The sequence below is a fragment of the Arvicanthis niloticus genome, chromosome 10 (genome assembly GCF_011762505.2).
Source record: "Arvicanthis niloticus isolate mArvNil1 chromosome 10, mArvNil1.pat.X, whole genome shotgun sequence".
NCBI classification, from domain to species: domain Eukaryota; kingdom Metazoa; phylum Chordata; class Mammalia; order Rodentia; family Muridae; genus Arvicanthis; species Arvicanthis niloticus.
Genome location: NC_047667.1, coordinates 74,220,346 through 74,248,125, shown reverse-complemented (window position 1 = coordinate 74,248,125; position 27,780 = coordinate 74,220,346). Strand labels below are relative to the sequence as shown.

Below are 27,780 nucleotides of genomic sequence, written 5' to 3'. Positions count from 1 at the left end.
GTTTATTGGTTTACAGAGTACAGAGTACCAGAATTCAGCACAGCAAGTAGTGCACAACTCCCTGGAGTTCTAGAGATCTCATATACTCATCTGGACTCCAGCACTCACAAGCATGAGCCATCCCCCCAACACAAATATACATACCTGGAAATAAAAATATTTTTTAAATACTGGGGAAACCAAGCTGAGTCCAAGCAACTAAGTGAACATGAACACATTTGTTTCTCTCTGCTTTTGATGGATGCCCTGTGACCAGCTGTCTTATTGCTGTGACGTCGCTATGACTTCTCCACGGTGACGGACTGGAACCTGGAACTGTAAGCGGACACAAACACTTTCTCCAGAAGCCTATTTTCTGTCTGGATAGTTTATCACAACAACAGAAATTAAATTAGGACAAGGGTCATCTTACCCTTTGCAAATCAATTCAAGGCATAGTGTTATGCGTATCCAGTTACATGAAGTGACTGAGCACATTAGACTCTGAGCTCCACAGCCTGGCTCAAGGACTGTACAGACCTGATGCCGAGGGACTGCAGCAAGGTTCAGTTAACTATGCTCAGGAGCTATGCTGACAAGTCTCTTGAGCTGCCAAAAAAAAAAAAAAAAAAAAAAAAAAAAAAAGATTTGTGCTTCTATCTGACAAGAGGTGTCACTCATGGGTTTGCAAAAAGAAGCCTCTCAGTTCAAAGTGCTCTACTTAGCTGTGAGACGGTCTTTTAGCCACTAAGACGATAGCTATTCGAGACCGAGAGAAGTAAGCAAATTATCTCATCTCTAGGTTAGTAAATAAAACATATTTTCAACAGACACGAAACAGTTCAGAAGGCTTGGTCCTGGGTTGATTTACTATTACAATAGTTGAGGGACAAGCACTGTCTCAGAGATATTAAATAATACTCCAGGAAAACTATTCAGAATCATGAAAAAGAAAACTGTGCTTCGTTATAAATATTTGTTTAGGAAACCTACAAGCTAAAAGAGTAAGTCCCCATAGAAGGACGGGCTGATACTGAAGTCTGGCTCCGTAATTGTTTCTTGATTCTGTCAATAAAGACGGCAGAGGCTAATCACTGGGTGAAGATAAAGAGGTGGGATCTTCCGGGTCCTCGGAGGAAGAGGAGGGAGAGAGACAGAGAAGGAGATTTGGGGCCAGGCTTTGGAGAGAGGAGCATGAGCCATGAAAGGTCTGGAGGACGGATACTAGAACCGGTAGCGGCCTCCGCCACTGGCAGAATTCTAACACAGCATAGCTGGTGAGTTTGGAGCAATAGATTCTTCACCCAACAGCTGTGTTATCTGGCTGGCTTTAAAGTATTAAGGCTGTCTGGTATTTTTCCATCTAAGGTGACTCAGGTGGGCACAGTAGCAGAGCGGACAGGGTCAGGTCGTTAGAGGTGGAGCTAGTTGTGAGGGTTGAAGGAGAGATCGCAGCCCGCATCGGGTCAGAGAACCACCTGGCCATTGGTGGAGCTGTGTCGGGAGTGCGACCAGTGGCAGCCGATCTCAGAGCTAAGCTGGGAGCCACAGCTCCCAGAAGGTGATAGCGTGGCTTTTCAAAACTACAAATCTCACTGTGCCCTCTGATGGCTGTTACACTCGGCCACTCTCATTTGTTGTCTACTTGAGCTACTTCCTTCATCTCTAAAGCATCATTTTAAGATTTACTTTTATTTGTGTGAGCGCGCGTGCACACAGAGGGCATGGGCTCTCCTCTGGAGCTAGAATTAAAGATGGCTGTAAACACCCCCAACATGGGCACTGGGAACCAAATTCATGTCCTCCACAGAGCAATCCAAACTCTTAACTGTCGAGCCATCTCTCCAGGCACTCACGGATCGTTTTAAAGAAAATCCCACGTATGATTTCATCTAAACAACATTTTCATTTGAATTCCAAAGACAAAGTGATTTTAAAATACCACAATGTCCTAATCACACTATAAAATTTCAACAATTCTTTGTATCTTTGTCAGGTAATCGTTGCTGAGACATCACTAATTCCTTACCAGTAGTTAACAATGTGTCCAACCTAGAACCCAGGCACTACAGAGTCGTACTTAGCATTCAGTTGGTACCCACCTTCAGTATGCTTTGTTCTATATGCCCACAGCCTATCTTGTTCTTGTCTTGATATGTTTTCATTGAAGAATAACGGTTCCATGGCTGGAGAGGTGGCTCAGTGGCTAAGAGTACAACCATGGAGGCCTTAGTTCAGATCCCAACATTTACATAACAAGAAGGCCGTGATCTTTCACACCTGAAAACCTGGCAACCTGGGTAGGGAAGAGGAGCATGAAGACAGGAGGATGGTTGGGGCTGCCAGCCTAGCAGGAAAGACACAAAGCTTCAACTCTGAAGAAAGATCATGCCTCAAAGGAAACCATGTGGAGCTATAGATGACGGTGTGTGATGCCCCCTTCTGGCCTTTCCACACACAGATTTACAGGTGCCCACACCTGCACATACTCCATGCATGGAGCAAGCGCACACACACACAAACACCACACACACATAAACACCCCCTGACACCCCCAGAGAGAGGAGGAGATAAATGAATGAATAAATACATAAATATTGTTTTAGATGCCCAACCACAGATGAATAGATAAAGAAAATGAGATCTGTACACACAACGGTTGTATTCAGCCATGCCATGTATGGTGGAACTGGAGATCGTGTTCAATGAAATAAGCCAGACTCACAAAGGTAAGTGCCTCGTGCTTCGGTTTTCTTTTCCTATGTAGAGTGGGTTGGCAGTCAGAAAGGACATGAAAGGAAGAGGAGATTAAGATGTGGAAACAGAAATGGGGGAGAAGATGGGGAGAGAAGAGGGCAATGGGGGTGAATATGATGAAAGTACACTGCATGCATGCATGCCACTGTGGTAATGGAAGTCTTTACTTTGTTCAGTTAACAAACAGCAATAAAAACAACAGCCCTGCCCTTCCGTCCTCCGTACTTTCCCACAGTTCTGTAAGAGACTTTCGCTTGCTGTCACCGAGCGTATTCATTGGTCTGCTATTTTCATTAGGGCTTGTTCCTTCTGTAAATCTTAATGGATATCCTCCTATAAAGAACAACCTTGCCTAAAGATTTTGTTTCCTTGAGGTCTCATTTAGACAGAAGGCGGGGTAAGTATTTGACTCTTTCCCTTAGTTACTTTTTAGAACAGTGAAACGTACCTGCCTTAGCCATCTCCCAAGATGACTAAGCTCCTTAATGAACACATGGAGTTTTGACATAAATTGTTTTAATTCACTACATTTTTGAAGTCTATATTCTAATATTTATTTTATGCATCTGTATGTGTGTGTGTGTGTGTGTGTGTGTGTGTGTGTGTGTGTGTGTGTGATTGAGCTCATTCAGGGAGCTCCCTGCTGCTGATACTCTGGGCTATTTCTGGCCTTTGGTATTCCCCAGGGTACCAGGAAAGTCCTAGTGTGTGGAAGGGATTCCTAGTGCTGAGATTTCTGAACCAGAAGGTAGTGCATGTAATTGTGTTAGCTGTTTCCAAGTTCTCTGAGGCTCTGTACTACATAGCATCCCACCAGCAAAGATTGTGTTACTCCATTCGTGGGTTTTGGTCTCTGAGAAGTGAAAAATAGCATTGCAGTGAGGATTTAATTCCCCCTTCTCTATGCGCACACTGTAAGCCATGTGCTAGGAAGGGATTCCCTTAGATGATAACACCATCAGATTGTCAAAGAAGAAAGCTTCTTTCCTGGCTGTGTTATATGTTAAGTAGGGAGCTTTTTTCTTACAGATGGACTCGAATGGTTGAATCCTCATTTAGAGTAGCTGGGAAGTATAAGTTTATGAAAATGGAATCCTGAAACCAAGTTGCTTCAAAGAGCCTTCTTAAGCAGTGTATACCATTGCCTGCTAGCAGAGGCATCCATACCATCAAGTGCTCAGGGGACATTCTTTAAGAAAACTGAATCAGCAGTGCTCAATAGCAAAAGATGAAGCAGAAAAACACACCCTGACTTTGGTCAAAACCATGTGAATTTACTTTGAAAAGTCCCATCTCTCCCTGCCCACATAGAAGGGATGTCTGCACCTTCGCTGCATAATCTGTATCTCAACAATGAAAAAAATGTTTGAAAAACATGAAGCTGTCAATTCCTTTGTTTACCCTTGGTCAGACTTGGCATCTTAACATTATAAAGTGAGTTTTAAAGTTATTTTCTAACTATATTTTATTTATCTGTTTGTATGAGTCAGATGAGAGAACAGCTTGCATGAGTCCTTTATCGTGTAGGTCCTCGGTGTCAAACACAGGATGTTAAGTTTGTTGGTAAGTTCCTTTACACATATGTCACTGACCCAGACTGTGGGTCTTTTCCGTGAGCAGTCACCTTTGCAGAAGCATCCAATGTCATGGTAAAAGCACTCACTGGGGATATGTTTCTCCACAGCACTTAGGAATGATCTCCTGGGCTGAGAACCACGCTGGTGTCTGGAAGTACAAAGATGACAAGTCATGGTTCTGTCCTTCAAGGGATGAAGCACGATAGCAGGCTGGTAAGGAAGCACAGTGCATTAAAGGAACCTTCTCCATGGGACCAGAGAGAGCAACTGTTCAGTGTCTGTCTACTGGTACGGCTCCCCTCCAAATAGCTGTGTTGAGGTAAAGTCTATGCACCCTATAACTCACACACTTAAAGTACAGTATGGTCATGGCTTACATGTTCACACAGGCATACAACTATCGTTGCCTTCAATCTCAGAAACATCATCACTCCCAAAGAAGGCATGCACCCACTCTGACCAGTTCCCTTCCCTCTCAACCTAGCTTGGCCACCACAAATCCTCGTGTTCTCCCTAAATCTTTGTTCAGGGTACTTTATATAAAGAAGAAAAATGGCACACTGTACCATCTTCTGGGACTTTCTTCTCTCAGTGAAAACGATTCTACAATCCGATCAGTGTTCTAGAGCACCTCATTTCGTTCTTTTTTACTGCAAGCACGTATTCCACTATATGGATACAGTGCGTTTTCTCTCGGCTGTTTTTCATTGGGTGACATTTGCACATTGTAAAATGTATATCTCGTCTCAAAATGGGACCATGCCACATTTTATGTACTCATCACACACTGAACACTTGAGCTGTCTCTGTTTGTGTGTGTGCACTCGCGCATCTGTGTGGTGTACGCATGTGCACATGTATGGACAGGCGTGGGGGTGTCTGTGCACACATGTGCATGCATGTGGAGGCTGGCAATCAACATCAAGTGTCGTTTTCTATTGTCCTCTAACTTACCTTTTCAAATGCTTTCAATGGTATCTCTGTGTGTGTTTACATGTGTATATGCATTTTAATGTATATATGCACGTGACTGTACATATGCACATGAAGCTTAGAAGGAGGATTGGAGCAGGAGCGAGCGACAGGTGCTTTTGTGAGCTCTTCGTGGGTTCTGGTATGCAAACTCTGGTCTTCTGATAGAGTAGTAAGTGGCTTTAACTGCTGAGCCATTTCCCTAGCTATCTTGGCTTCTGAGACAGGCTCTTGTCAGCAACTGGAGATCTGCCTGCCTCCATCTCCTCCCTCTTCCTACCTTTTCTCAGGAGGATAGATGTTCACAGCCACGCTCGGCCTGTTATGTGGTCTCTGCAGGTCCTGTGCTTTTGTGACAAGCACTTTACCCCACCCCCTGCTTCTCTTGTTCGGCTGTAAACATACCTGTCCTCACTTTGAGCAGCCTGGCTGGAAGTTCTGGATTTCACCTCCTGAAGTCATTAAGGAGCACCGGCATCTCTTGTATGCCCACCATCAAGCACAGCAGCAGAGTGTTTGTAAGGTAATTTGCAGAGAATTGTTCAGAAGGTACACAGCATGGATTTCCTGTGTTTTGGAACTGGGAAGACCCGATGCAGGCAGTTGGCCTATGCTCAGGTCAAGCATTGCCCACACATGGCTATATCATGAAGGTATCCACTCCATGTTCCCTATCCACATATATGACCTTTTCGAACTTCCCTGACAAGTAGGTGTCACACAAAAAGAGAAAGTGTGTTTAGCTTCGTGCCACCTGCTCTTGGTGCTTGCGCCTACAATTGCTTAGTGGTAGGTTCCTTTTTTAGCCAGGAATAAACACCATCGTGCCTGGCCGCCTCCGATTCTACCTGTCCCTGATCTCACACATCAGGCCATGTGGAGATGAGCCTTTGCTCTTGGTGCCCGGCTCCCAGCCCCCACACCCCCCCCCCCCCCCGACGCTCTCACTATCTCTGCATTTATCAGAATGTTAAGGCTGCAGGGCTTCCTCTCTGGTTTCACTGCTCTCTAAGCTTCTTTTTATTATACCTTTCTCAGTAAAGAGATCATTTCCCGTTAGAGAACAAAAGAACCATTGAGTAGTTCTGAGTGCCTGTGCCTGCGTCAGGTATTTACAAGCTACTTCCCTCCCGCCTCAGAGTTATCTTCCTGGTTCCTGACTCTGGTGGGAAAATAAAGTCCTCTAGGTTGGTCTCAACATCTTTCACAAGTGCTGATCAAGGGAGCTTCCTGAAGCCGTTCTTAGGGGTCCAGCCCCCCTTTCTGTGAGCTTTTGCATAGCTGGCTGTAAGGCCACGAACCTCGGACACTACGCATCTTAGAGGCATTTCTGGATGTTGATGGAATCTCCTTGCTTCTCTTTGGAAAGCTCTAAGAATTGTCTAACTGAAGTCTCTTCTCTGCTACCCAGTTTTTCTCTAATCTTTTCCTTCTACCCGGCTCTGCGGAAAGGAAGCCAGCCACCTACCTCAAGTGCTCCACTTCATCTCTGAAGGGGATGAGAAATATTTCTGTAGTTATCAAGACGACGTAGTTTTGTTTAGGGCAGGGAAACAGATGGTGGCTTAAAAATCATGAAAAAATTCTTTTAAACATCTTTACGATCTCTAGAAGTTCACCCCTGAAGCCTATCGAGATGCAGCTGACTCTGTTCTCTCTCAGTCACCCCAGAGATGGACAGTGAGGCCCCTGCCCCTCAGCTCTGTGAATCCTTGTAGTGCGTAGGGATAGTGTCCTCGTCTCTCTCCTTACTCCTTCCTGTGTCTTCCTGCCTTACAGGGAAAATGCCAGCATCAGGGTATTTGGGCTGCAAGTCGGAAATTCCCTTCCAAATCCGGGGACTTCTTTCTTCCAGGTTTAGTTACCTTCCTCCATAAGCCTCCTCCTCCCTGTGTGCATATGGCTCATTCCATTCGAGAGCTCACCCAGCAGCCACAGGGATGTCTGTGGTGGCAGTCCTATCCAGGGTTAACTGTGATACTACGCACAGTGTAAGATATGCACAGGTGCTCTCCCGCACAAGCACACAGAGCCAGTGCTTGCTGTTCACAGTAGAAGACTGCATTGGCAAATATTAAGCCATTGCCCCCACCCCCAAAGAAATCCAGGTTGGTTTGGTTATGCTTTCCTTCATGTACAGTCTACCTGGCCCTGCTTTGTGTTGCCTTCCCTTTAAAGATGCCTCATTCGATATCTGTAGTTAATCCACTAGCTGTGGATAATCAGCACCGTATGACTCCTGTCCCAACCACTCTTCTCCGACACACTTATTTTCTCAACAAGACACCTCTCAGCCATCCTGTAGTTTGACTCATAGGCAGCAGAATCACCATAAAAAGTACAAAGCTATGATACCAAGTAGTCTGGAGAGAAAAATCACTTAAGATATAAAAACTAAACTAAGAAGACAGAATTGGACACATTGGGTGAGCCAGAGTCTAACTATTCTGTGTTTCAAACGATGATGAAGAGCCACAAGTACCAATTTTGAGATCTTGAGTTCATTTTTATGAATAGACTGACTAATAGGGAATTTTCCAGTAATGGAAACTGATTGGATACACACACACACAAAATCTGATACCATGCACTTGCAACATGGCACCAGCAGGGGGCGCTGGTCTTTGGCTCACTGGTACATACCACCATGCCTAACAAAGGACAGGACTTTGGAGGCCAATAGTAAATATGTGTTTGATAAGTAAACAAATGACTGAAAGTCCAACAAGGTTGCCTGTACACTCACAGAGAGCACACTCCAGGTACATAGTCTGCAGACTGCAGACATTATCTTACAGAAGTTACCAGAGATTCGCCTGGACTGAGGTGAATAGCATTATCTTGTGATGAGGCTGATGATACCCCTTGTATGGTTCTTTACGGGTTAAAACACGTTCACACAGCTCCAAGACTGTATTACTGTATATCCGCGGAAGGCTGATTCAACATTGTCTACAGTCCTTACGAAATGGTTTTATTTTTCTTGGAGCCCAAAGAAACACTGAATGGGTTAGTGCACAGACCCAGCTGTGTTTGCTTGGCCTCACTCGGGTTCTATTTCTGTAATCTATTTGGACTTCAGAAGGCCCGGAGAGAGGTCAAGAGTTCGTGAATGTATTTTGAAAGGCTCAAGATCTTTTGAAGAGAAAAATTGGCATAGCGCCATCTAGTGGTCAACAGGAAAACATGGGCCCATTGAAATGGGTTTAAAGCATGTGTTCACTAATTTCTCCTCAACTTGACACAAGCTATAATGGTCGGAGGTGAGGGAACCTCAAGTGAGAAATTGCCTCCACAAGACTGAGTGGTGGTAGCAAATTATATGGCAATTTCTTAATAGAAATGTGGGAGGGCCCAAAACATAGTGGGTGGCCACCCCTGGGCTGCTGGTCTTGGGTGTTCGAAACAGGCTTAAGAAGCCACCCATGAGGAACACGCCAGTAAGCATAACTCCTTCACTGCCTCTGCACCGCTCCTGCCTCCAGATTCCTGCCCTGTTTGAGTTCCTGCGCTAACTGCTTTTGACAGTGAACTGTCGTACTTACGAAGTGTGAGTAAAGTAAATTCGTTCCTCCTCAGGGCACTTTCGGTCTCAGTGTTGTAGAAACCCCGGACAAGAACAGTCTATTAGATTCTCCTTGTGTACCTGAACTTGGGTTGCTTTTCTTGTGAGAGGTTTGTGGGTGCAGAAAACAAAAAGTCAAGAGGAGACCTGGAGATGGCTCAGTGGCTGAGGGTGCTTGCTGTGCAAGCATGAAGACCCAAGTTCAAATCTCCAGGACCCAGGTAAATATCTGGGGGTTAGGCAGAGAGATGGTGTCTGGAAACGGGGCTATTGTTGGGTCTCGACAGTTGCCAGCTTGTTAACAGTGGTCAGGGCCTGGGCCAGGTATTCCCAGGGTTTTGCTGCTTATCCTAAAAACTGAAAAGAAGAGCTCACAGATATTTGCAAGAGTAGCAAGATGATTTTCTTTGGAGCAAATTGATAGCACAGAGTATTGAGGGACACACTGTTAAGACGGATAGTGGGCCACGTGAGGGTACTCATGACCCGTTACTGTTCAGGGCTTTTTTTCTAAAGGGTTCAGAGGGAGTTTGGTTACTTAAGGAAATAGATTGGATGGTTCTCTGTTTTGATTGATAGATAAGGTCTCATTTTTTTCCCGCTGCATACGTCCCTTCCCAGATACATGTGATTTTAATCATATTCATGCCCCATTACGCATAGACGTCGGAGAGTAAATAGAGGATTGTACCTAAAGTTTACTAGAGAACACTCCAAAACCAGGTCAGGCTAGATGGGCCCTTATATTTTTCACAACCCCCCGTACACTGAAAATACACTTAAGCAGAAACGGTTAACTAGACTGTTACTAGGGATAAGGAAAGTTATGTATGAGAGGACATGTATCCGGGTGCAGGTAGGGCTTGAGGTTGTTAGGGGCACTGCTTGGGTGTGCAGAGTGCCTGCAGGAGAAGGAGCCATGTTGCCAAGTGCATTAATACAAGAGGAAGTGAATGTGTAGAACCAAAATTCAACAGGGTCTCAGCCTCAAATGTCTCCTATGCCTGCCTACCCCAAACCCAGGTGCAGATTCAGTGAGAGTGTTTCAAGAGACTATGTGGCATACACGTAATGTACAGCACACACACTATATACACAGAACATCCATGCACAGTACACTACACTATACACAGAGAGAGCACTACGTTGGTGAGGGTCACTGTGGAAGTCACTAATAAACATATTTCATGAGCTTGAATGAGCTTGAATCATACACTTGGTTTTAAACCCCAGCTCCGTTCCTAACAAGCTAAGCAATTAGAGGCAGGATGCCTAGTTACCTGCGTCCCGTGTAAAACGGGGATGTAATAGAGGCAGGATGCCTAGTTACCCGTGTCCTGTGTAAAACGGGGATGTAATTATATTATTTCTCATGCCTATTTCAGGGATTAAACAAAATAATGCATACAAACCAATTGGCACAGTACCTGCTGCTGCATAAGTTATCAACAACACTGGGTGCCTGTGCCCCCGCTTGTAGGAAGGAGTGCGGTGTTTCCTTAAGGAGCGCCGACTGCTGCTGCGCCGTGTGCTGGCTTAAGTGTCCAGCAGCCAGGCACAGTGCACGAGGAATCAGAACGCTGTGTGCTTCAGAGTCGGTTCTACTGAATGATCTAATGAACAGATACGGGTCAAAGAAAGAGGAGTCCTGGACAAAAGGTCTCAGAGCAAAGTGTACTCGTTTCTAGTGGGATCGGTGTCCTGGGAGACAAAGGTTATATTATAGCAGCTCATAGTTGGATGTTCCTTCTATGCCTGTTAAATAGAACAGGTAAAAAAACCTAATGACATATAGATCTAAAGGTGTTCCAAACAAATAGCAGGCCCCCGACAGCCTTTCTGAGGAAAAACATCTCTTTGGGGAACTGGAGAAGTAGCTCAGTGGCTAAAAGAACATATTCTTACAAAGGACCTGAGTTTGGCTCACAGCAACCATGTCCGGCAGCTCCCGACTGCCTGAAACTGCATCACCAGGGAATCTGACAGCCTTTTCTGGACCCTGTAAGCCTTTGCACTCAGATGTGCCCATCACAACACACGGGTATGTGCATGTATTTGTGATTTAAAGGTAAAATAAATTGTAAAGATCAGAGCAACGGAGTGAGACATTGTGCTCTCTCTGGGATGCCTGTCATTCTCCATAGTCCATAAAATGGGAATGTGAGAACCTGCACTGTAAGGGATTAGAACCTATGGCTTGCCGCGTGTCCCTTCCTATTTCTTATGGACAGATGTGTCAACCTTGACCTCCAGTTCTTCAGAAGGAAATGGATCTTTTCCTTTACACAAGATGTGAGTTAAGGTGAGGTCATGTGGGAGGAGGGTAGAGCCCAGTGCAGCATGAGTGATCCTGTAAGAACACGTGCCATGTGAAGATGGACAGGCACAGAAAGAAGATGGTGGGGGGGCACACTAAGGATGCCACACAACCCTACAATCGCAGTGACCTGTCTGCAAGCAGAGGAGTTAGAGAGAGCACCACCAGCATGGCAACCAGGAGACAGACATGGAACCCTCCAGAAACAGAACAGCCATAACAGCACCTTCACTTCAGACTCTGGCTGCCTGTGTCATGCTACCAGCTCACACTGCTGGACATAGCTATAGGCAAGCATACTCTGTTCCAAGAAGAGAAAAATTCCTACAGAGCTGAGTAGTGGATGTTGATCAGAGAGGGTTTTTTTCTTTTTGTTTTGCACATGACTGTGTACATATATGTGTATATATGTGTCTGGGGGGTGTGTGTGTTCCCGTCCACATGTGTGTGGATATGCATGTGTGGGCATGCAGTCTTACATGGAAAGGCCAGCGGTGAAGAGCCAGCTATCTCCCTCCATTGTATTACACCTTACCTATTAAGTAAGGCATGGTCTCTCATTGGAAGTGAGCTTGACAGTTCTGTGAGCCTAGCTAGGCAGCTTGTTCTGGAGATCGGGTCTCTACCCGCCACAGACTGGGCTGCTGCCCTGGGCACAAATTTACATGGGTGCTAAGGATCCCAGCTCACTTGAAAGGCAAGCGGTCAAGCCACTGAGCCATCTCCCCAGCCTTCTTAGTTCTCATCTGACATTCTACCCTTATGAAATTACAGCACGTTGCCTCTTAACAGGAGGGGCTGGAGGCTGGATGTGTCTGGCTATACTGGGCAGAAACACGGAGGTCCTCTGCAATGCTGGCTTCGCCAGAGTGGAGGAGGAGTGGGGATTTTCCTCTCTGTGTGGCTGAGAGTCATTCAGAGGCCTTCTGTTAACAGGACATCTCTTCTGCTTGCTTTAGGAGGTCGTTTATTAATCTGGCAATGCCGATCTCTTATAGAAACTTCCAGGCACTTCCCTTTCCCCCTTGCCTGATTTTCTCAGGCAGCTAGGATGTCCTCCCCCTCTCTCTCTCTCTCTCTCTCTCTCTCTCTCTCTCTCTCTCTCTCTCTCTCCCTCTCTCCCTCTCTCCCTCCTCCTCCTTCCCTCTCTCTCTCTCTTCCTCCCTTTCCCCCTCCCCCTCATCCCCTTCTTCTTTGAAGAGTCTGAGCATTAAGTTCCAGGGCTTTGAAATACTCTTGCTCCATTAGCATGCGCCGTCTTGCAGTATCCTCCAGATGGCTTTTACACAAATGCTCATCAGATTGACCTACTGCCTAAAACCAGTGGCAGAGGGCTCCCAAGCCGCAAATCCTTTGTATGTAAGAACAGTTCCACCAGGGGGCGCTCCATCGAAGGTTGGGCCAGGGGCATTTGAACTTCACTCTTGATAGCTGAAAATAATCACAACCAAATCCCAGAGCCAGTGAAGCTTCTAGAGGCGGAGTTAGAAGTCATCACTTGCCCTTCTCGTCTAACCCAGTCGCCAAGGAGGTGGAACTCTCTATCGCTTCCCTCATTAACAGCCTCTTCTGGGATCAAATTCCCTCAACAAACAAGTGAGAATGTTCATCCAAGCTCTTGTAGCCAAGGGACGACACAGGAGGTGGCTGTCATTTGGGTCAGCCTGTCACTGTGGCAGGAATGATGATCACGGGGATCAGAGATGACATCACAGCACCTCATAGGATGCCACCTGGCACTGGCCAGACGCAGAGAACACCGCGCTTACTAACACCCTTGGAACACTCAGAAAGCAGCCAGCTCCAAAAAGGAGGATAGCTTTTTATGTTTTCACACCATGATTAAAAAAAAAAGTGCATTTTCACCCCAAATGCACTTCAAATACTCAAGACAGAAGAAGGAATGGAAGCCAGCGTCTCCTGTCCGAATCTTTGTAAGTGGTTCAACATGGAAATAAGACAAGCAGCCAGCAAGTTTGGCCCGAGACTGGGGACTGAATAGCAATGAAATGAACGCGGCTCTCCTGGCTGCTGAGTCTGTGTGTGTTAAAGCAGACTTCCTGTTACATCATCGATGAAAAAGTTTGCTTTTTCTCCATGACAAAGTTTCTTTGGACACTGGTTCGGTAAGCATCCTTTGTCATAAATTGAAAAAAAAAAGTTCTTTCTTCACTGTTCAGGATTGAAGGTTACAAACAAAATATAAATTTTCTTAGCAAAGAAAAAACACATAATGCGTCTAAAATCAATAACCCTTCTTCCTCTTCTTGCTGACATTCAAAAAGGTTTGTGGGATCTTCTTAGAGATACTGCCATAATCATTACGCATTTTGTTCAAAATCAAAGCAAACTGGTGGCTTACGGATGATGGAGAAGGGATGCAGGCTCTGTGCTGTATCTCAATGTACCTGCTAAGTGATCACAAAGATAGGGTTTAAAAGACAGTGTCCCATAGGGCTGCATCCTCAAACTGGCAGAGCCCTTCAGTCCTTCAAAGACAGCTTCCATCTCTGGACCTTCCTGAGAACACTGTGAAATAGGACAGTCTGACCTCAGGGGCCGTCAGTTTCCCTGTGTCCTATTCTCTTCTTTGCCATTGAAATTGCAGGCCCTCATCTTCTTCTGTTTGTTGCTTTTTGTATCAAAACTTTATCTAGGGACTGGAGAGATGGCTCAGAGGTTAAGAGCACTGGCTGCTCTTCCAGAGGTCCTCAGTTCAATTCTTAGCAACTTCATGACCACCTATAATGAGATCTGGTGCCCTCTTCTGACTTGCATGCACACATGCAGGCAGAACACTGTATATGTAATAAATAAATAAATAAATAAATAAATCTTTTTTAAAAAAATAACTTCATCTGGGGGGAGGGGAATTAGCATCAATCAATTCGGCAGTCTCTTGTTTCCCTCCTTTTGTACTTCCTCAATGTCTTCTTTGTTTGTTCATCACCAAGAAGGTCTTGAAAGCCTCCTGGGATGCAGGTATCTTCAGCTGCCCCTGAATTCACTTCAAAAGACAAAGCTGCCTTGTTCGATTCCACAGATCTGCACAGGGAATCCCATCCCTAGGGGGCCACATCAGAGGTGTCCTGTGAGTGATCCAGTCAACTCATAAATGTCACCCTGGTTAGAAACCTTCAAAGCCACACCTCCAGGAGGAGAGTTAGGAATCACCATTTTCTGCTTTATGTCTCTTGAAGCCCAGAGTTTTGGCATAAAGACATTCTGTTTGTTTTCTTGACAACGTGGCCACGAGAGTCATGGCAGAGAGCAACTCTCCGGGGTTAGGTACACATGGTCAGCAGCACATGTTCGCACACAGACTCAGCATTCTACGTCGCCATGATAAGCCGTGCTCGCTTGTGATGTGTTGGGACTCCTGTAACCTAACTCAGTGAGTCTGCCTGGCCATAATCCCTTTCAGTCCAGGGTTGGAACTTGGTAATCTACCTGTGTTCTTGCTTCCTGCCAGGAGAAAAATTCAATAATGACTAGAAGATAATAAAACCTATAGCTCCATTCAGAACACTCACTGTGATGCTTTCTGCTTAAAGTTGCAAGGGCTGTCAGATGACAGAACCAAATGACTGAGGATGGAGAGGAAAAAGCAGACAAAAATAAAAGATGCACAGATGACCCCCAGTATTGGAGTGGTCAGGTCAGGCATGAACACGAAAATAGATTTCCAAACAGACACTTACACCAGAAAACTGTAGTCTATGGTTTTTTAAAACACCAAGTATAAGATTAGAACAACAACAACAACAACAAAAACTAAAAATAAGAACTTTGGAGCTGACAAGATGGTTCATCAGGTAAAGGAGCTTGCCCTAAAATTTCACGACCTGTCTTTAATCGCTGGAACCCACGTAAAGGTGAAAGGACAGAATGGCCTCCATAAGTTGCCCTTTGATCTCCACAAGCTCGCTACAGCACATGCTCAGTGCCCTCTAACATGTCCTGTATACACAATAATAAGTGAACGCATTTTAGTTGAAAAATATAAACATTCTCGATTATAAAGTGGTAATGTAATGTATTTTGGGGATACACTGGGACTCCAGATGAAAGACTCCATGGTTCGAACACATGCCTGGCACACTGTAGGAAGTGCTTCTCTTACTGTAAACCTCACTAAATGGGGGAGGTTGTGTGCTAATTAAGAATATAATGGAAAGAGTTTTAAAAAGAACAGACACAGAAGAGCATCTGCGAAATGGAAAGTGCTGTCAAAGTAAAGACATCACACCTGGACACGCCATAGTCAGATGGATTAAAAAGGAAACCATACAAGATGCCAATTGGAAAAGATTCCTCACCTCCAAAGGAGTGACGGGAAAAGTAACAGTTAACCTCCTGGCAGGACTGAGAAAATGGAGGAGCATGCTTTAAACACACAACAACAACAACACAGTTGATGATGATGATGATGACAACGACAACGACAACGACAACAACAACAACAGAATGTCCGTCTATAGTTCTGCATCTGGAAGAAGAATCCTTTAAAATAGAAGGAAAATACATTCCAGAAAAGCACAAGATAATTCCTCATCTGCATAGCTGTACTAAAATAAATACTTCAGATTACTATAAATACTCTGTGGAAAATGAAGGAAGGAGAGAAGCAACATTTGCCCTGAGGGTGTGGGAACCAAGTACTAGGGGGCCTGAACCTGCTTAGCTTCCACTGTCAAACAATAACAAGAAAGACAACAACAACAACAACAACCCTAGCTGGCCATTAAGCTAACATTTAAGAGATGTTTAAAACAAATACATAGAAGACAGGTGCAAAGGTCAACTCTGCTTCGCAGCTTGGATCTTGTTGTTCAGTAGAAGTTTTGATGTATAAGACAATTCAAAATAAAGATGGTATTGATAATGTCATTGACAAGGAAGAGTTGGTATTTTAAAAATCAATAAATAAATACAGAGATGCCGGCTTTCTGGGTAGATAGCCGGGCAGAGAAGTGTGTGGGCAGATCACTGTGAGTCTGGGGGCCGTGGAAGAGGAGTCTGGTCTTTGGGACTGTGCCATCATTGTCTGAAACATCTCCATGGTCACTTTCCATCCTACTTTGTCCATCTTCTCCACGAGACAGCTGAGAGCATCATGTTTCAGAAGCTCCCGCGGAAAGGTTTGAAGTGTCGGGTACTTGCTACTAGATTGCCTAAGAGATGGTGGCAGGGCCCCATAAATACATACTAGACACTAAATGCACCGTGCTCGGCTTTAAACTGTTTCCGAGTCTTTCCTCTTTGCTGTTGCCAAGTGGTTCTTGATGAGTTGGCCTAGTCTCCCCTTCCCATCTGTGATCTCCACTCAAGGAAAATAGTATCTGGATTCAAAACAGCCAATTGTTATATTGTTGTTTGTTTAAATTACCAGATTTTATCCTAAGCTTGTGCCAAGCACATAAAGAAAATGGCAGTTCTGAGGTGACAGGCATTGCAACCAGAAAGCCCACTGGCTGGCATCCTTAGATCCTTCTGTAGCAGGCATTGCTTTTAGACCTGAGCCAGGCTCCTTAAAAGCTGGAACAGCTGCCGGGCGGTGGTGGCACACGCCTTTAATCCCAGTACTTGGGAAGCAGAGGCAGGCAGATTTCTGAGTTCGAGGCCAGCCTGGTCTACAAAGTGAGTTTCAGGACAGCCAGAGCTACACAGAGAAACCCTGTCTCAAAAAAAAAAAAAAAAAAAAAAAAAAAAAAAAAAAAGCTGGAACAGCCTTTAGTCCTCAGTGCAGCCACCTGACAGGGGCATTGTTAGAATGAACCCTGGTGCAAAACTGACCAGAGCACCTAGTGCAGATCCCTAAGGACGGGGTCAAAGCCATGAGCTAGTTCTTAATTCTTTAAGGCAATGCAAGGTAGGCTTTCTGAAACAAGTAACTGGTTGTCTGTAAATCTCCTCCCCATTTTACAGATAGATACAGTGAGACTTAAAGAATGAACTGCTTATGATTGTATAAGTAGTAAATAACAAAGCTGAAATGAATGAAACTAGCCTCTTCACACCTGAAAACCCTGCTTTCTCCTGGGGGGAAGCCTTCACATCTTCCAGGGCTCCTTCCCACAGACAGGCAGGGATGATTTCCTGATGACAACTCTGGCTTTGCCAGGGAACACTGCTGCTCCATCCCCAGCCTCACCCTGTCCTGTACCAGTTTGAGATCAGACTCGGGGACAGAGTTATGATCACCACTTTAGAGGCAATATAGGATCCTGAGGGTTGGTGTAATTCCCACAGTGGTACAACTGTACTTTGGGCTAGAATAGGACTAGAAGACCTCCTAACTTCCCATCATTCCTCACTCCTAACTTCCCATCATTCCTCACTCCTAACTTCCCATCATTCCTCACTCCTAACTTCCCATCATTCCTCACTCCTAACTTCCCACCGTCCATCCACGCCAACTCCAACTCACTTAGTTTAAGTTTGGTTGTGGGCCCAGCAATCCTGGTTACACAACCAATATCAAGCATGTATAAACAGATGCAAGAGTCTTGCCTCGGAGAATCTATGATTCAGAATCACAGGATTTGTACATTGTACAGCCAGATGTCTTTAGAAATATGGGAAAGAGTAAAGGCATAGAAATAGCTTCTTTTTTGTGAATTTGTTGTTTGTATATTTTTATATCAGAGCATGAAAATCTGCTACCTATGTCTGGCAAGAACACATTTTGGGAATGGTCCTTTAAAAGATACACACTAGGAATGACTAATTTGTGGCATGAGTCCCTGGAGATGTTTGTGTGGTGCACCATGACGTTCTCGTGGCTTTCTGCCCAGGCTGCCCAGATGCAGCCTTGGAATCTTTTCTGGCACAGCCTTCAGCTCAGCCACACGTGTCTAACGTGTGGGCCAATCTCGGTTTGCAACACGAGTGCACGGTAGAGCTGTAAGTGTGAGTTGAATGATGTGTGGGATGTCTACCTTTTGACATGCTGCTCCTTCATGATTGGTCCACTGTATCTCCATGTCCATGTGTCTGTGTGTGTAAGCTTGTCTTCAAGTGTACTTGTGCACCCACACATGTATATGTATCTATGCATGGTGTAAGATTGTCTTCATGTATTCTTGTGCATCCACATGTATGTGTCTGTGTGTGTAAGCTTGTCTTCATGCATTCTTGCACACCCACACATGTGTATGTGTCTGTGTGTGTAAGCTTGTCTTCATGCATTCTTGCACACCCACACATGTGTATGTGTCTATGTGTATAAGCTTGTCTTCATGTATTCTTGTGCATCCACATGCGTGTATGTGCATGTAAAGAGGAGTGGTCAAGCTCAGGAGTTATTCCTTAGGCTTCTCTCTCCTTGTTTGAAATAGGATCTCTCACTGGGACCTGGAACTGGCATCAGGCCTGCCTGGATGGCCGGAGTTCTCCAGAGATCCCCCTGTATCTGTCTCACCAGCACTGAGGTTATAAACACATGCCACTATGCCCTGTTTTCTACTTGGTTCCTGGGATGGATTTCAGGTTCTCCTGTTGGATTTCCTCAGCCCCAAGCTTTCCCCTTTCTCCATCCATGCCCCACCTCATTCCCCAAACAAGGAGATCTAACTTCAAGGGGGAGGCTAATCAATCGTGGTTTGAAACAGAAGCACAGCACCTGAAGACTGCAAGCAGCAGCAGTTTCTCAGGGAAATTATTTAATTTGATAGACTGTCTTTACCAACCACCCCCAATTCTTGAGACAGATGGCTTTTGTGAAGGCCCCTTCTACTCCACAGTCAGATGACTCAAATGTGTGCCAGCCTCTTGACTCCTGGAGAAAAATCCCTGGAGACCTTTTCCCTTTCCCAAAGGACAGAGTCTTGAAGATTAAGTCAAATCATTGAGAAATTATTTTGGGTAGGGGCAATGCCTTCAGCCTAGAAGTGAGCAGGGAGGAAGGCCCTTGAAGCAGAAGCCATCAGCTTCACCCTCTTTAGACACATGCATCTTTGCAAGTCCCATTGCCAAGGTTAGGTTTTACAGAACAAAGATGCTGGGAGACCTCTACTTGGTCCATATCCGCCTGGAACCTCTGGATGTGAGTTTATTGGTAAATGGGTTGTTTTGAAAAGTTGCTGAAGGATGTGTCAAGGGCCACTCCCAGGCTCAATGAGACTGTCCATGTAACAGAAAAGGACACACAGAGAAACCCAGAAGAAAGTTTTGGGACCAGAGAGCAAAGGCTGGAGGATGCGAGCACAAACCAAGGATGATTATCAAAACGCAGAAGCCAGGAAGGGATGAGAAAGAATTCTCCTCAGAATCTGTAGGGGGACAATGGCCCTGCCAACCTCTTCTGCCCTCTAGAGTGTAAGAGATGTATTTCCATTACTTCGGGACATCCCCATTGTGGATATTTTTTTACACTAGTACATCTTTCAAATGACACAGCTGGCCCCAAAGCCACACTCATGCTTAGCTCTTGGATGCAAGGAAAGCCATTCCAAGACAGCTGGTTAGCCATACTACAGGCAAGGACGCCGAGGCAGCTTTGCCGAGCACAGCATTGGGATATAAAGGCCTGGCAGCCATGTTGATGCTGGAAAGAGGCTAACTCGGTCTTGCCAATCTGCCGTAAAGCTCAGAAGGTCTGAATGGGAAGTGAAGGCCGTGGCAGCGGTGTGGGCTCTAGCAGCTGGCAATCCCCAACCCCCTAGAAAAAATGGAGGCAACTGTGGGCCACCATGGGCTGGAAAGCAGTTAAACATAAAAACAGGTTGTGGATGTCGTTCAGTTGGTAGAGTGCGTGTCCCCAGCATCCATGAAGCCCTGGGTTCTATCCACAGCACCACACAAACTCCAAGCTTTAGGGAAGTGGAGGCAGGGCCATCCTCAGCTACGGAGTGAGTTTAAGGTCAGCCAAGGCTACATGAGGCCTTGCCTAAGCAAACAACAAACAAACAGTGCTGTGAAAATCAAGACCAAATGGAAGGTAGAGGGTGAGGTTTAGTCGGTTTCACATGGCTCAGAAGAGCAGATCACCCATGTGCTTCATCGACGGGTACTGTGTTTCACGGCTGGTTTCACCGGTCATGAGGAAGTTAGTCAGTTGGGTGCTCAGCCTGAGAAAACAGCACAACAATTAATACCTGGGAAGGAAACTTTTCTTTCCATTGTCTGATGTATTTTCCAAGTCACAATTTCTTACTGTGTTCTGAGAGCCACTGGATGCAGCCTGCATTTTGTATTTCAGCTTCAGGGATCAAAAGGCCCTTGCATTTCTCTCACCCTTTCCCTGACCACAATTATTACTGGTAATAAAAGAAGAGCCATCTGCTGCCGCCTGCAATGTGTGCTTTCATTAACCTAACCAGCGTACCAAGAAACCTTTGTCCCCTTTGGAGAAAAATACATTTCTCAATTTAAAAAGTCCTTGTTATGATGATTTAAGTTTCTGTCCCAGTGTTTATTCCCTTTTGCTGGCTAGAGAAGAGGCATATTTTTCCTCAGAGGACTGATAGATTCCAAACTCAACAGTCGCCTGGTGTTCAGTATTCTGTATTCTGCTGTTCAGGGGTTTCCCAGTTAGGGGCCTGCTGCTGAATCAGTCGAGAATAAAGGGGTTGCTGGGAGCTAACCTGAGAGGTGGATTGTAAAGCGTCTGATGCTAGGATTCTTAGGTGGGCTGCACTTCCTCCTCTTCTCCAGTGCTAAGCCTGTCAGATGTAATAAGTATGCCTCTTGGTCCCTAGAACTTCTGTGTGAGCGGTTCAGAGGCACTGGGTGACATTTGTCTGCAGGCTCTGAGCTAGCCCATGGCCATGTGGGATGAAAGACCGAGGGAGAAAGTCATGGGAAGATGGGGGCTTCTGGCCTTCGTGTTCAGAAAGGCAGTACTGTGGCTCCCGGATTGCCGTGGAAAGAATCTGCTGGGCCACAGAGGTGTGGATGCTGCCGACACTGATGTCCCTGGATAGCTCTACCATGCACGCATCACATGGCTGATAGACCTGGCTGAGTCTTGCCGTGTGTCAACTGATTTCAAGACTGGCCATTTTGTATCCTTTTGATATCAAATTTGAGGGTTTTGCTTATTTGATTCAGAGTTTTACTGGGTGGTCCAGGATGGCCTCAAACAATCTTCCTGCTTCAGCCTCCCCGGTGCTGGAAACACAGGTGTGTGCCGCCATGCCAGGCTCAAACTTCCCTCTCAGTATTGTCTCTACATAACCACATTCCCTTTGGTTGTAATAACCTTGATTTGTTATAAATCAAATGGAGGCCATGTGTCTATGGCTGGTACGGATTCAACTATTGATTGCCCAATAGAGAATGAAAGAATCAAGTGCTTCCAGGGGCTGGGTACAGAGTGGCCAGTGCCCTGCATCAAGAGACAGCAGCCCCAAGGTGCATCCTGAGTTCTGGGCTCCTCTAGGGCTAAAGGCAGCCTCCAGGGAAAGGTGCGTCTTTACCTCACTGTCTTCTCTTTCCCTGTCCCGTTCCCTCCCTCTCTTATCCTCGATTCTCTGTCTGCTCAATTGAGAGCCACAAGAACCCCCACTTTAGCTCCGGCCCTAAAAGCTGACCTCAAAGAGGTGTGTGTCAGAAGACAAGATTCTGAGTCTGCCTGCAAGAGGGATTCCACAGCCAGAGTGAGGTTTGTAAGTCCTTTTCCCCCTAATCATTCATTCATTCATTCATTCATTCACTTTACATCCCAATTGCTGTCATCCCAACCTCCTTCCGGTCCACCCTCACACAGTCCCTACCCTTCTCCTCTCAGAGGCTGGAGCTCCTTCCTGGGTATCCCCCACTCTGACCCATCAAGCCTCTGTGAGGCTAGGTGTATCCTTTCCCACTGAGGCCAGACAAAGCAGCCCAGTTAGGGGAATGGATTCCACAGACAAGCAACAGCTTTAGGGGCAGCCCCACTCTATTGTTGGGGGAACCCATACGAAGTCCAAGCAAGCTCGGTTTTTATTACCTAAAGAGGTCATTCTGGTGATAATGATTCAAGTCGCACCCCTAGGTAGAGCCAGGGCCACCCTGGTAAAGCAAGTCCACAGACAGCAGTATCTTCCCACCAGGGCTGCAGGGCATAAACACTCTGATTTCAATTCCAGGTCTGAAACAAAGAGGGCAGACAGTCCCTTCCCTGAGCTGACTGACCTTAGGTCCTAGTAATTCTCTTGAGAGTTTTGTGCAAGAGTCCAGCACCACCAAAAGATAGAGACTAGATTCTGTTTACAGCATCTGTGCCAGAGATTCATATCCGCCCATCAGTAAAATGCTTCCAACTGGAGCTGGAGAGATGGCTCACTGGTTAAGAGCACTGACTGCTCTTCTAGAGGACCTGGGTTCAATTCCCAGCATGCACATGACAGCTCACAATTGTCTGTAACTATAAGATCTAACACCCTCACACAGACATACATGCAGGCAAAACACCAATGCACAATAAAATAAAATAAAATAAAATAAGATAAAATAAATGTTCCTGACGGCGCGGCTTCACAGAACGGTGCTGAGCACTGAGGTAGAAGGGATTAAAAAAAAAATCAAACAACAACAACCAAACCCCCAGGATGATATTCAAGAGAAGCCTTCTTACAAAAGTCAAAGCTATGATTTATAACAGGCATTAGTTTTATGTAATTACTGCAATATTGATTGCACATTCAGCGATTCAGTGATATGCTTAAATTAAAAACAAGTCAAACCTGGTAACAGCTCCAGAAGAATCTTAGTGAGGACACTTACCATTCAGATCTTTTCCACAGTCATTTGATGGAAGCATATAGGGTGCCATGCGATGTATAAGTGTTGATTTTAATGCTTACAGAGCTGTTGCTACCCTTTCTCCTGACTGAGGGCTGAGACAGACACCATAGTACAATGTCAGCTCAACAATTAGAACATAAGACAGAAACAGGCTAGCGGCAAAACTAAATCCCATGGTCAGTGTCTGGAAAGTCCTCAAAGATGAGGGACTGGAAGGAAGGGGATGATCTTAAACAGGAAACACTCCCAGACAAGTCTAAATGAAAGACACTTTGAGGAACAACACTCGAGCTGTATTTTCTAGTAAATTCCACAGGCACTGGATTTGGTACAATGCTTCCAAATGGAACTGCAGAGATGGCTCTCTGGTTAACAGCACTGACTGCTCTTCTAGGGGACCCAGGTTCAGTTCTCAGCATGCACATTACAGCTCTCACAGGTACTGGAGAGACAGGTCAGCAGTTAGTAACACACTCTGTTCCTCCAAAGAACTCAAGTTCAGTTCCCAGCACCCACAAGCAGCACCCAACTGCCTGTAACTCCTGTTCCAAGGGAGTGCAACGCCCTCTTGTGGCTCCTACAGGCACCTGCAGTCATGTGTACAAACCAACCCATGGACACTCCCAAACGCGCATAAGTTAAAAGTAAAATAAAATGCAAACTGTATATGAAGTAACATTCATAGCCACTTCTTCAAGTGGGCTTTTAAAGTGGGCCAGCTGCAGTTGGACATTGAGTACATCATTTTGTATTTAGGTGTGGAGGCCTGACTCTCCCCTCCATAAGACAAGAAAGGAATTCAGAGTCTTTTCAGCTATACCCCAGTGTGCTGCTTTACCACTTACTGAGTAGAATTCTTCTTCTTCTTTTTCTTCTTTTTCTTCTTTTTTTTTTGATTTCCACTGTCTTTCTGGTTTTGAATGTTCATTTTCATTTTTTGCAAAAATCTTTCTATCTGGTCATTTTTATAGCCTTGATTATTTTTGTCATCCTTTTTCTAGTGTTTAAGTATTTTTATTTTTATTTGTGAATATGCATATGTACCTGGATGCAGATTTGCAGTTGAGTCCAGGAGTCCATGGAGGCCAGAAAGGATCGCCTGGAACTGGAATTACAGGTGGTTGTGAGTCTCCCAGTGCATGCTGGGAACTGATCTCAGAGAGGGCAGCATGTATCCTTAACCACTGAGCCTCTCTGGAGCCCCTGGGTATTTTGTCTACTGTTATATGTCCACGCCCACAGTTTCAGTATTGAAGAAGAGGCTTAACCATGCTGTTCATTGTCTCTGCTGATCCTTGCTGCTGCCTTCCCAAAGCTCCCCATAGTCTGTGGTTTGGTATTCCCAATGTTGCTCTTACTTCCTGGGACTCCTGAAGGCCTAAGACTGGGATGCTTTTATCCAGAGGGGACTTAGATTGGCTTCCGCTGAGGGAGGGGACACTAGCTCAGTATATTGCAGAAATCTACATCTCCACTCTCTCTTCCCTGAGGCCCATCTTAGACTCCTCAGCCCACAGTCGGTGACGGTGACAGCTTTAGCTCGAGGAGCATCCTTGTCCTCTGTTCTTCATCCTCCAAGTCTCCCTCCAGACTTGCCTCTTCTCTGTATGTGATAGGGAAGGAAAGACATTCCCCGTCCCCAAACACACACACACACACACACACCTTATCTATCAAACACGGGCCTTTGCATATGGTGTAGGAACCAAAATGTGAGATATTCAGGTCTCGGTTTGAACTTAGAATTCACTGCCCAGGGGCACATTCCGGGAGGAGTACATTCCTTAGTCAGAGGACACTTGCTGGATTAACTTTCAGAGGAGGAAGAAAGAGGCTGATTAACATTCCTCAGACCACAGGGAAGGGAACCCACCTTCATGTGGGGAAGGCCCAGAGCACAGAGACACATTCCAGGCTGGGAAGTAGTCAAGAAGCCAGACCCTTAATGTAATAAACCTGGGCAAACGAAAGACACTCATTGTCATAAAATAATGTGGGAATCTTAGTCACCTAACCTGGGAAGGTCAGCCTTTGTGGTCCTTTGCAGTTTCCCTCCTGAACTCTGTATAAGAACTGCTCTCAGCCTTTGTTCAGGGGTTCTCTTGCCTGCATGCAAGAGAGACCCAGTGCACTGGTATCAATAAACCTCATGTTATTGGAGCGAATCCTGTCCATGAGCGTTTCTGGGGGAGCGCATCCCCTGGTCTTGGATCTTAGAGTCCAACAATGGTAAGTATCCATCATGTAACTAATGCTTTGTTAGTTAATATTTAAACGTGGACCCTGGCAAATTAGTGTAACTGACATCAATAGAGCCGATGCCCGGTCCTGTGTGCCTTCCTAATTATCTGAACTCGTAATTATAACTCGTAATTATTCGAAGAACTTCCTCCTTTAGGTCACAAACGATGAATTCATTGTTGGTTCAGCTTCGAGCACCACCGCCATCTCCCAGCCTTTGCCAACTGTGGCTTACTGTGGCTGGGCCCACATCCCTGTTTGTTTGTCCTAATGTTCGTTACTGTTTGGCTCTCCTCCATCTGCTGCCAATGCAGAACTATTTATATCAACACAGAGAAGCCTTGGTGAGCTTTGCTGGGATAATAACACATCCTCAGAATGCCTTTCATCACAAAGGAACCCAGTTCTCCTCCTAGGACACCTCTCCTGGCGCTGGCCCGGGGACCCTCCCCCAGAGGGACTCCTGGCTTCCCCAAGTAAGTGGCAGCTACTGGCTCATAAGCTTGGATGGTAAGGTCTTTGACTTGCAACTGAAGGCCCTGGCCATGAGACATGCAGTGGAACTTGCCCATAGAGGTCATGACAGCTGAGTCACAGAGAACAGCATTAAAACTGAGATTCTGAGGGAAGGAGAGTGCCCAGTGGGAGTGGAGCCAAGGTGCTGAGTCATGGCCCCGGGCTCTGCATTACTTGCTCTGTGTCAAGCTTCTAGAAGAAGGGTATATTGCCCTTCCTTGAACACTGTGCCACAGAGACACATGTCCAAGATTACACAGCACCCCATAAATATGTACAAGTTTGATGTACCAGTTTTTAAATATTGTGTGTGTGTGTGTGTGTGTGTGTGTGTGTGTCTGTGTGTAGGTCATAGGACAACTTGTGGGAGTCTGTTCTCTCTTTGCACCATGAAGATTCTGGAAGAGGGCTGTGGGAATTGAACTCAGGTTTTCAGGCTTGGTAGTAAGCACCTTTATTCTTTGCTCACCCAGCCATCTTGCTAGCCCAAGTATCAGTTGTTTACAATGAAATTAGTTGATTTTAAAAAAAGAACAGCATTTCCTATCCAATTTTTTTTTTTTTTGATCATCTTCTTTTGATTTAAATAAAAAGAGAGGTTGGACTTGTCTTCCCAGTGCCAGGGGCTGGCTGTGAGCTCTGCAGTTTGGAGCCAACATGGTAATGTGTTGAGAAAGAGACCAGAGATATGTTTGATGGTTGTGTAGTCAGGTGAGGGGAAAGGGGGTGCCTCTGAGGGCCCATGCTGAGGCATCCCCTCCCCCTGAGGTACCAGGCAAAAATAGTATAGCATAGAGTTTATTTAGGGCAGGGGGAGGGGAGTTGAGGGGGGAAAAGGAGAGAGAGACAGAGATACAGAGAGAGATACAGAGAGATATACAGAGATACAGAGAGATATACACAGAGAGAGATACAGAGAGAAAGAGAGAGGCAGAGAGAAAAGAAGAGTAGAGGCCTGCCATGAGCATGTGGAGAGAGAGTGGAGAAGGAAATGGGGAGAGAGTGTGAGCAGGAAGGCAAGAGCAAGAGAGCAAGAGAGAGAGGAGCGGGCAAGCAGCCCCTTTTATAGTGAGTCAGGCCTACCTGGCTGTTGCCTGGTAACTGTGGGGAGGGCCTAGACTAAATGCCGACAGTCAGCAATGTGACACTTGTGCTATCAGATTTCATCAATTCATATAATTCATTACCACCAGTGTTCCATCCGTGGGTACGGGACAGAGTCTAATAACTCCACAGTCACCAGTCTGAAGAAATCAGAGCAGCTCCCGAGAAATCCAGGCTGACGGCGTGGGGAGTGGAGAGCAACTGAACTGAACACATTCATACTCTTGTTAGCATTCGCAGCAGGTGATGTATGAAGTGTGCCCGGGAGCTGGGCCAAAGAGACATTTTAAGACCTAGCATGATTTCGTGCTAAAAATAAAATTAGCAGTCAGATTTACTTACTTATAAGTCAGTTGTACCACTATCAGGGCAATGTGGGACCTACTGCCTCATCTCTAGCCTCAGGCCCACGTTTCTAACTCGGGAATATCAACATTGCATTGCATTGCGCCACTGGGTCAGGGTTGAAAATCAGTGGGTGGTAAGTTTCAAAACACTCGCCTAGAAACAGCTCCAGGGCTGCTTACAAACCCAGGCCTGGCAGGATATTGGCGCTATTTACATCCCTGTGAAGGTTACTTCCCTGCCATAAACACCGTATGAGTCCGATAAGCACTAACCTCCTGCTCCGGGGCACCATCCTTTCTTCTCTGCATCACGGCTACAGTGCACTGCCCTTGGTTAAGTTTCCCTCTGCTCTAAAAAGGTCGTTTCTCTCTCTGAAGGTCACCGAAATCAATATGACAGTGTGGACTTTCAGCCTGGAACAAGCAGATGTCAGTTGTCCTGTTCTCTTCATTTCCAAAGAAAAGTAAACAGACAGGTGTTCCAGGGTCTGTGGGCTCCAATTCGAGCTTACACCAGCTGCTCTTAATGGACCAGCGTCCCCCGGGAAAAACAAGCAGCAATACCTACCTCCTGCTTTTGTTATTAGTAAACATTCTAAGGGATTCTTCTCTTTTGATTTTTATCATGGAATACCTTAAAAAATAGAAATAAAAATTCAAGCCTTTAAAATTTAA

The 27,780-nt window shown here is 45.6% G+C and overlaps 1 protein-coding gene and 2 long non-coding RNA genes across 14 annotated transcripts; 2 read left to right on the top strand and 1 right to left on the bottom strand.

The window, feature by feature from the left end:
* The first annotated feature begins 1,133 nt into the window (after positions 1 to 1,133).
* LOC143443761 (uncharacterized) lies at positions 1,134 to 4,299 on the top strand. Its single transcript, XR_013113039.1, has 3 exons — positions 1,134 to 1,256; positions 2,586 to 2,708; positions 4,227 to 4,299. It is a non-coding gene; the product is annotated as an uncharacterized LOC143443761 (long non-coding RNA).
* Positions 3,990 to 27,498, bottom strand: LOC143443759 (uncharacterized). 12 transcript variants are annotated; one of them, XR_013113033.1, is made up of 8 exons: positions 27,379 to 27,495; positions 26,842 to 27,026; positions 24,771 to 24,853; positions 23,942 to 24,002; positions 22,877 to 22,989; positions 22,286 to 22,369; positions 22,101 to 22,205; positions 20,103 to 20,238 (listed from the first exon to the last, which is right to left on the bottom strand). XR_013113033.1 is itself a non-coding variant. In XM_076941689.1 (6 exons), exons 1-5 carry the CDS (start codon positions 27,412 to 27,414, stop codon positions 22,142 to 22,144), a joined length of 465 nt encoding a protein of 154 aa, XP_076797804.1. In that variant the 5' UTR covers positions 27,415 to 27,495; the 3' UTR covers positions 20,103 to 20,238; positions 22,101 to 22,141. The 12 variants fall into 12 exon arrangements, 5 of the variants coding, with proteins under 5 accessions (XP_076797803.1, XP_076797804.1, XP_076797806.1 ...); XR_013113031.1 differs by lacking the exon at positions 22,286 to 22,369 and having other exon boundaries at positions 22,101 to 22,241; XR_013113032.1 differs by lacking the exon at positions 22,286 to 22,369.
* On the top strand, positions 24,769 to 27,780 carry LOC143443760 (uncharacterized). Its single transcript, XR_013113038.1, has 3 exons — positions 24,769 to 25,614; positions 26,848 to 27,001; positions 27,484 to 27,780. It is a non-coding gene; the product is annotated as an uncharacterized LOC143443760 (long non-coding RNA).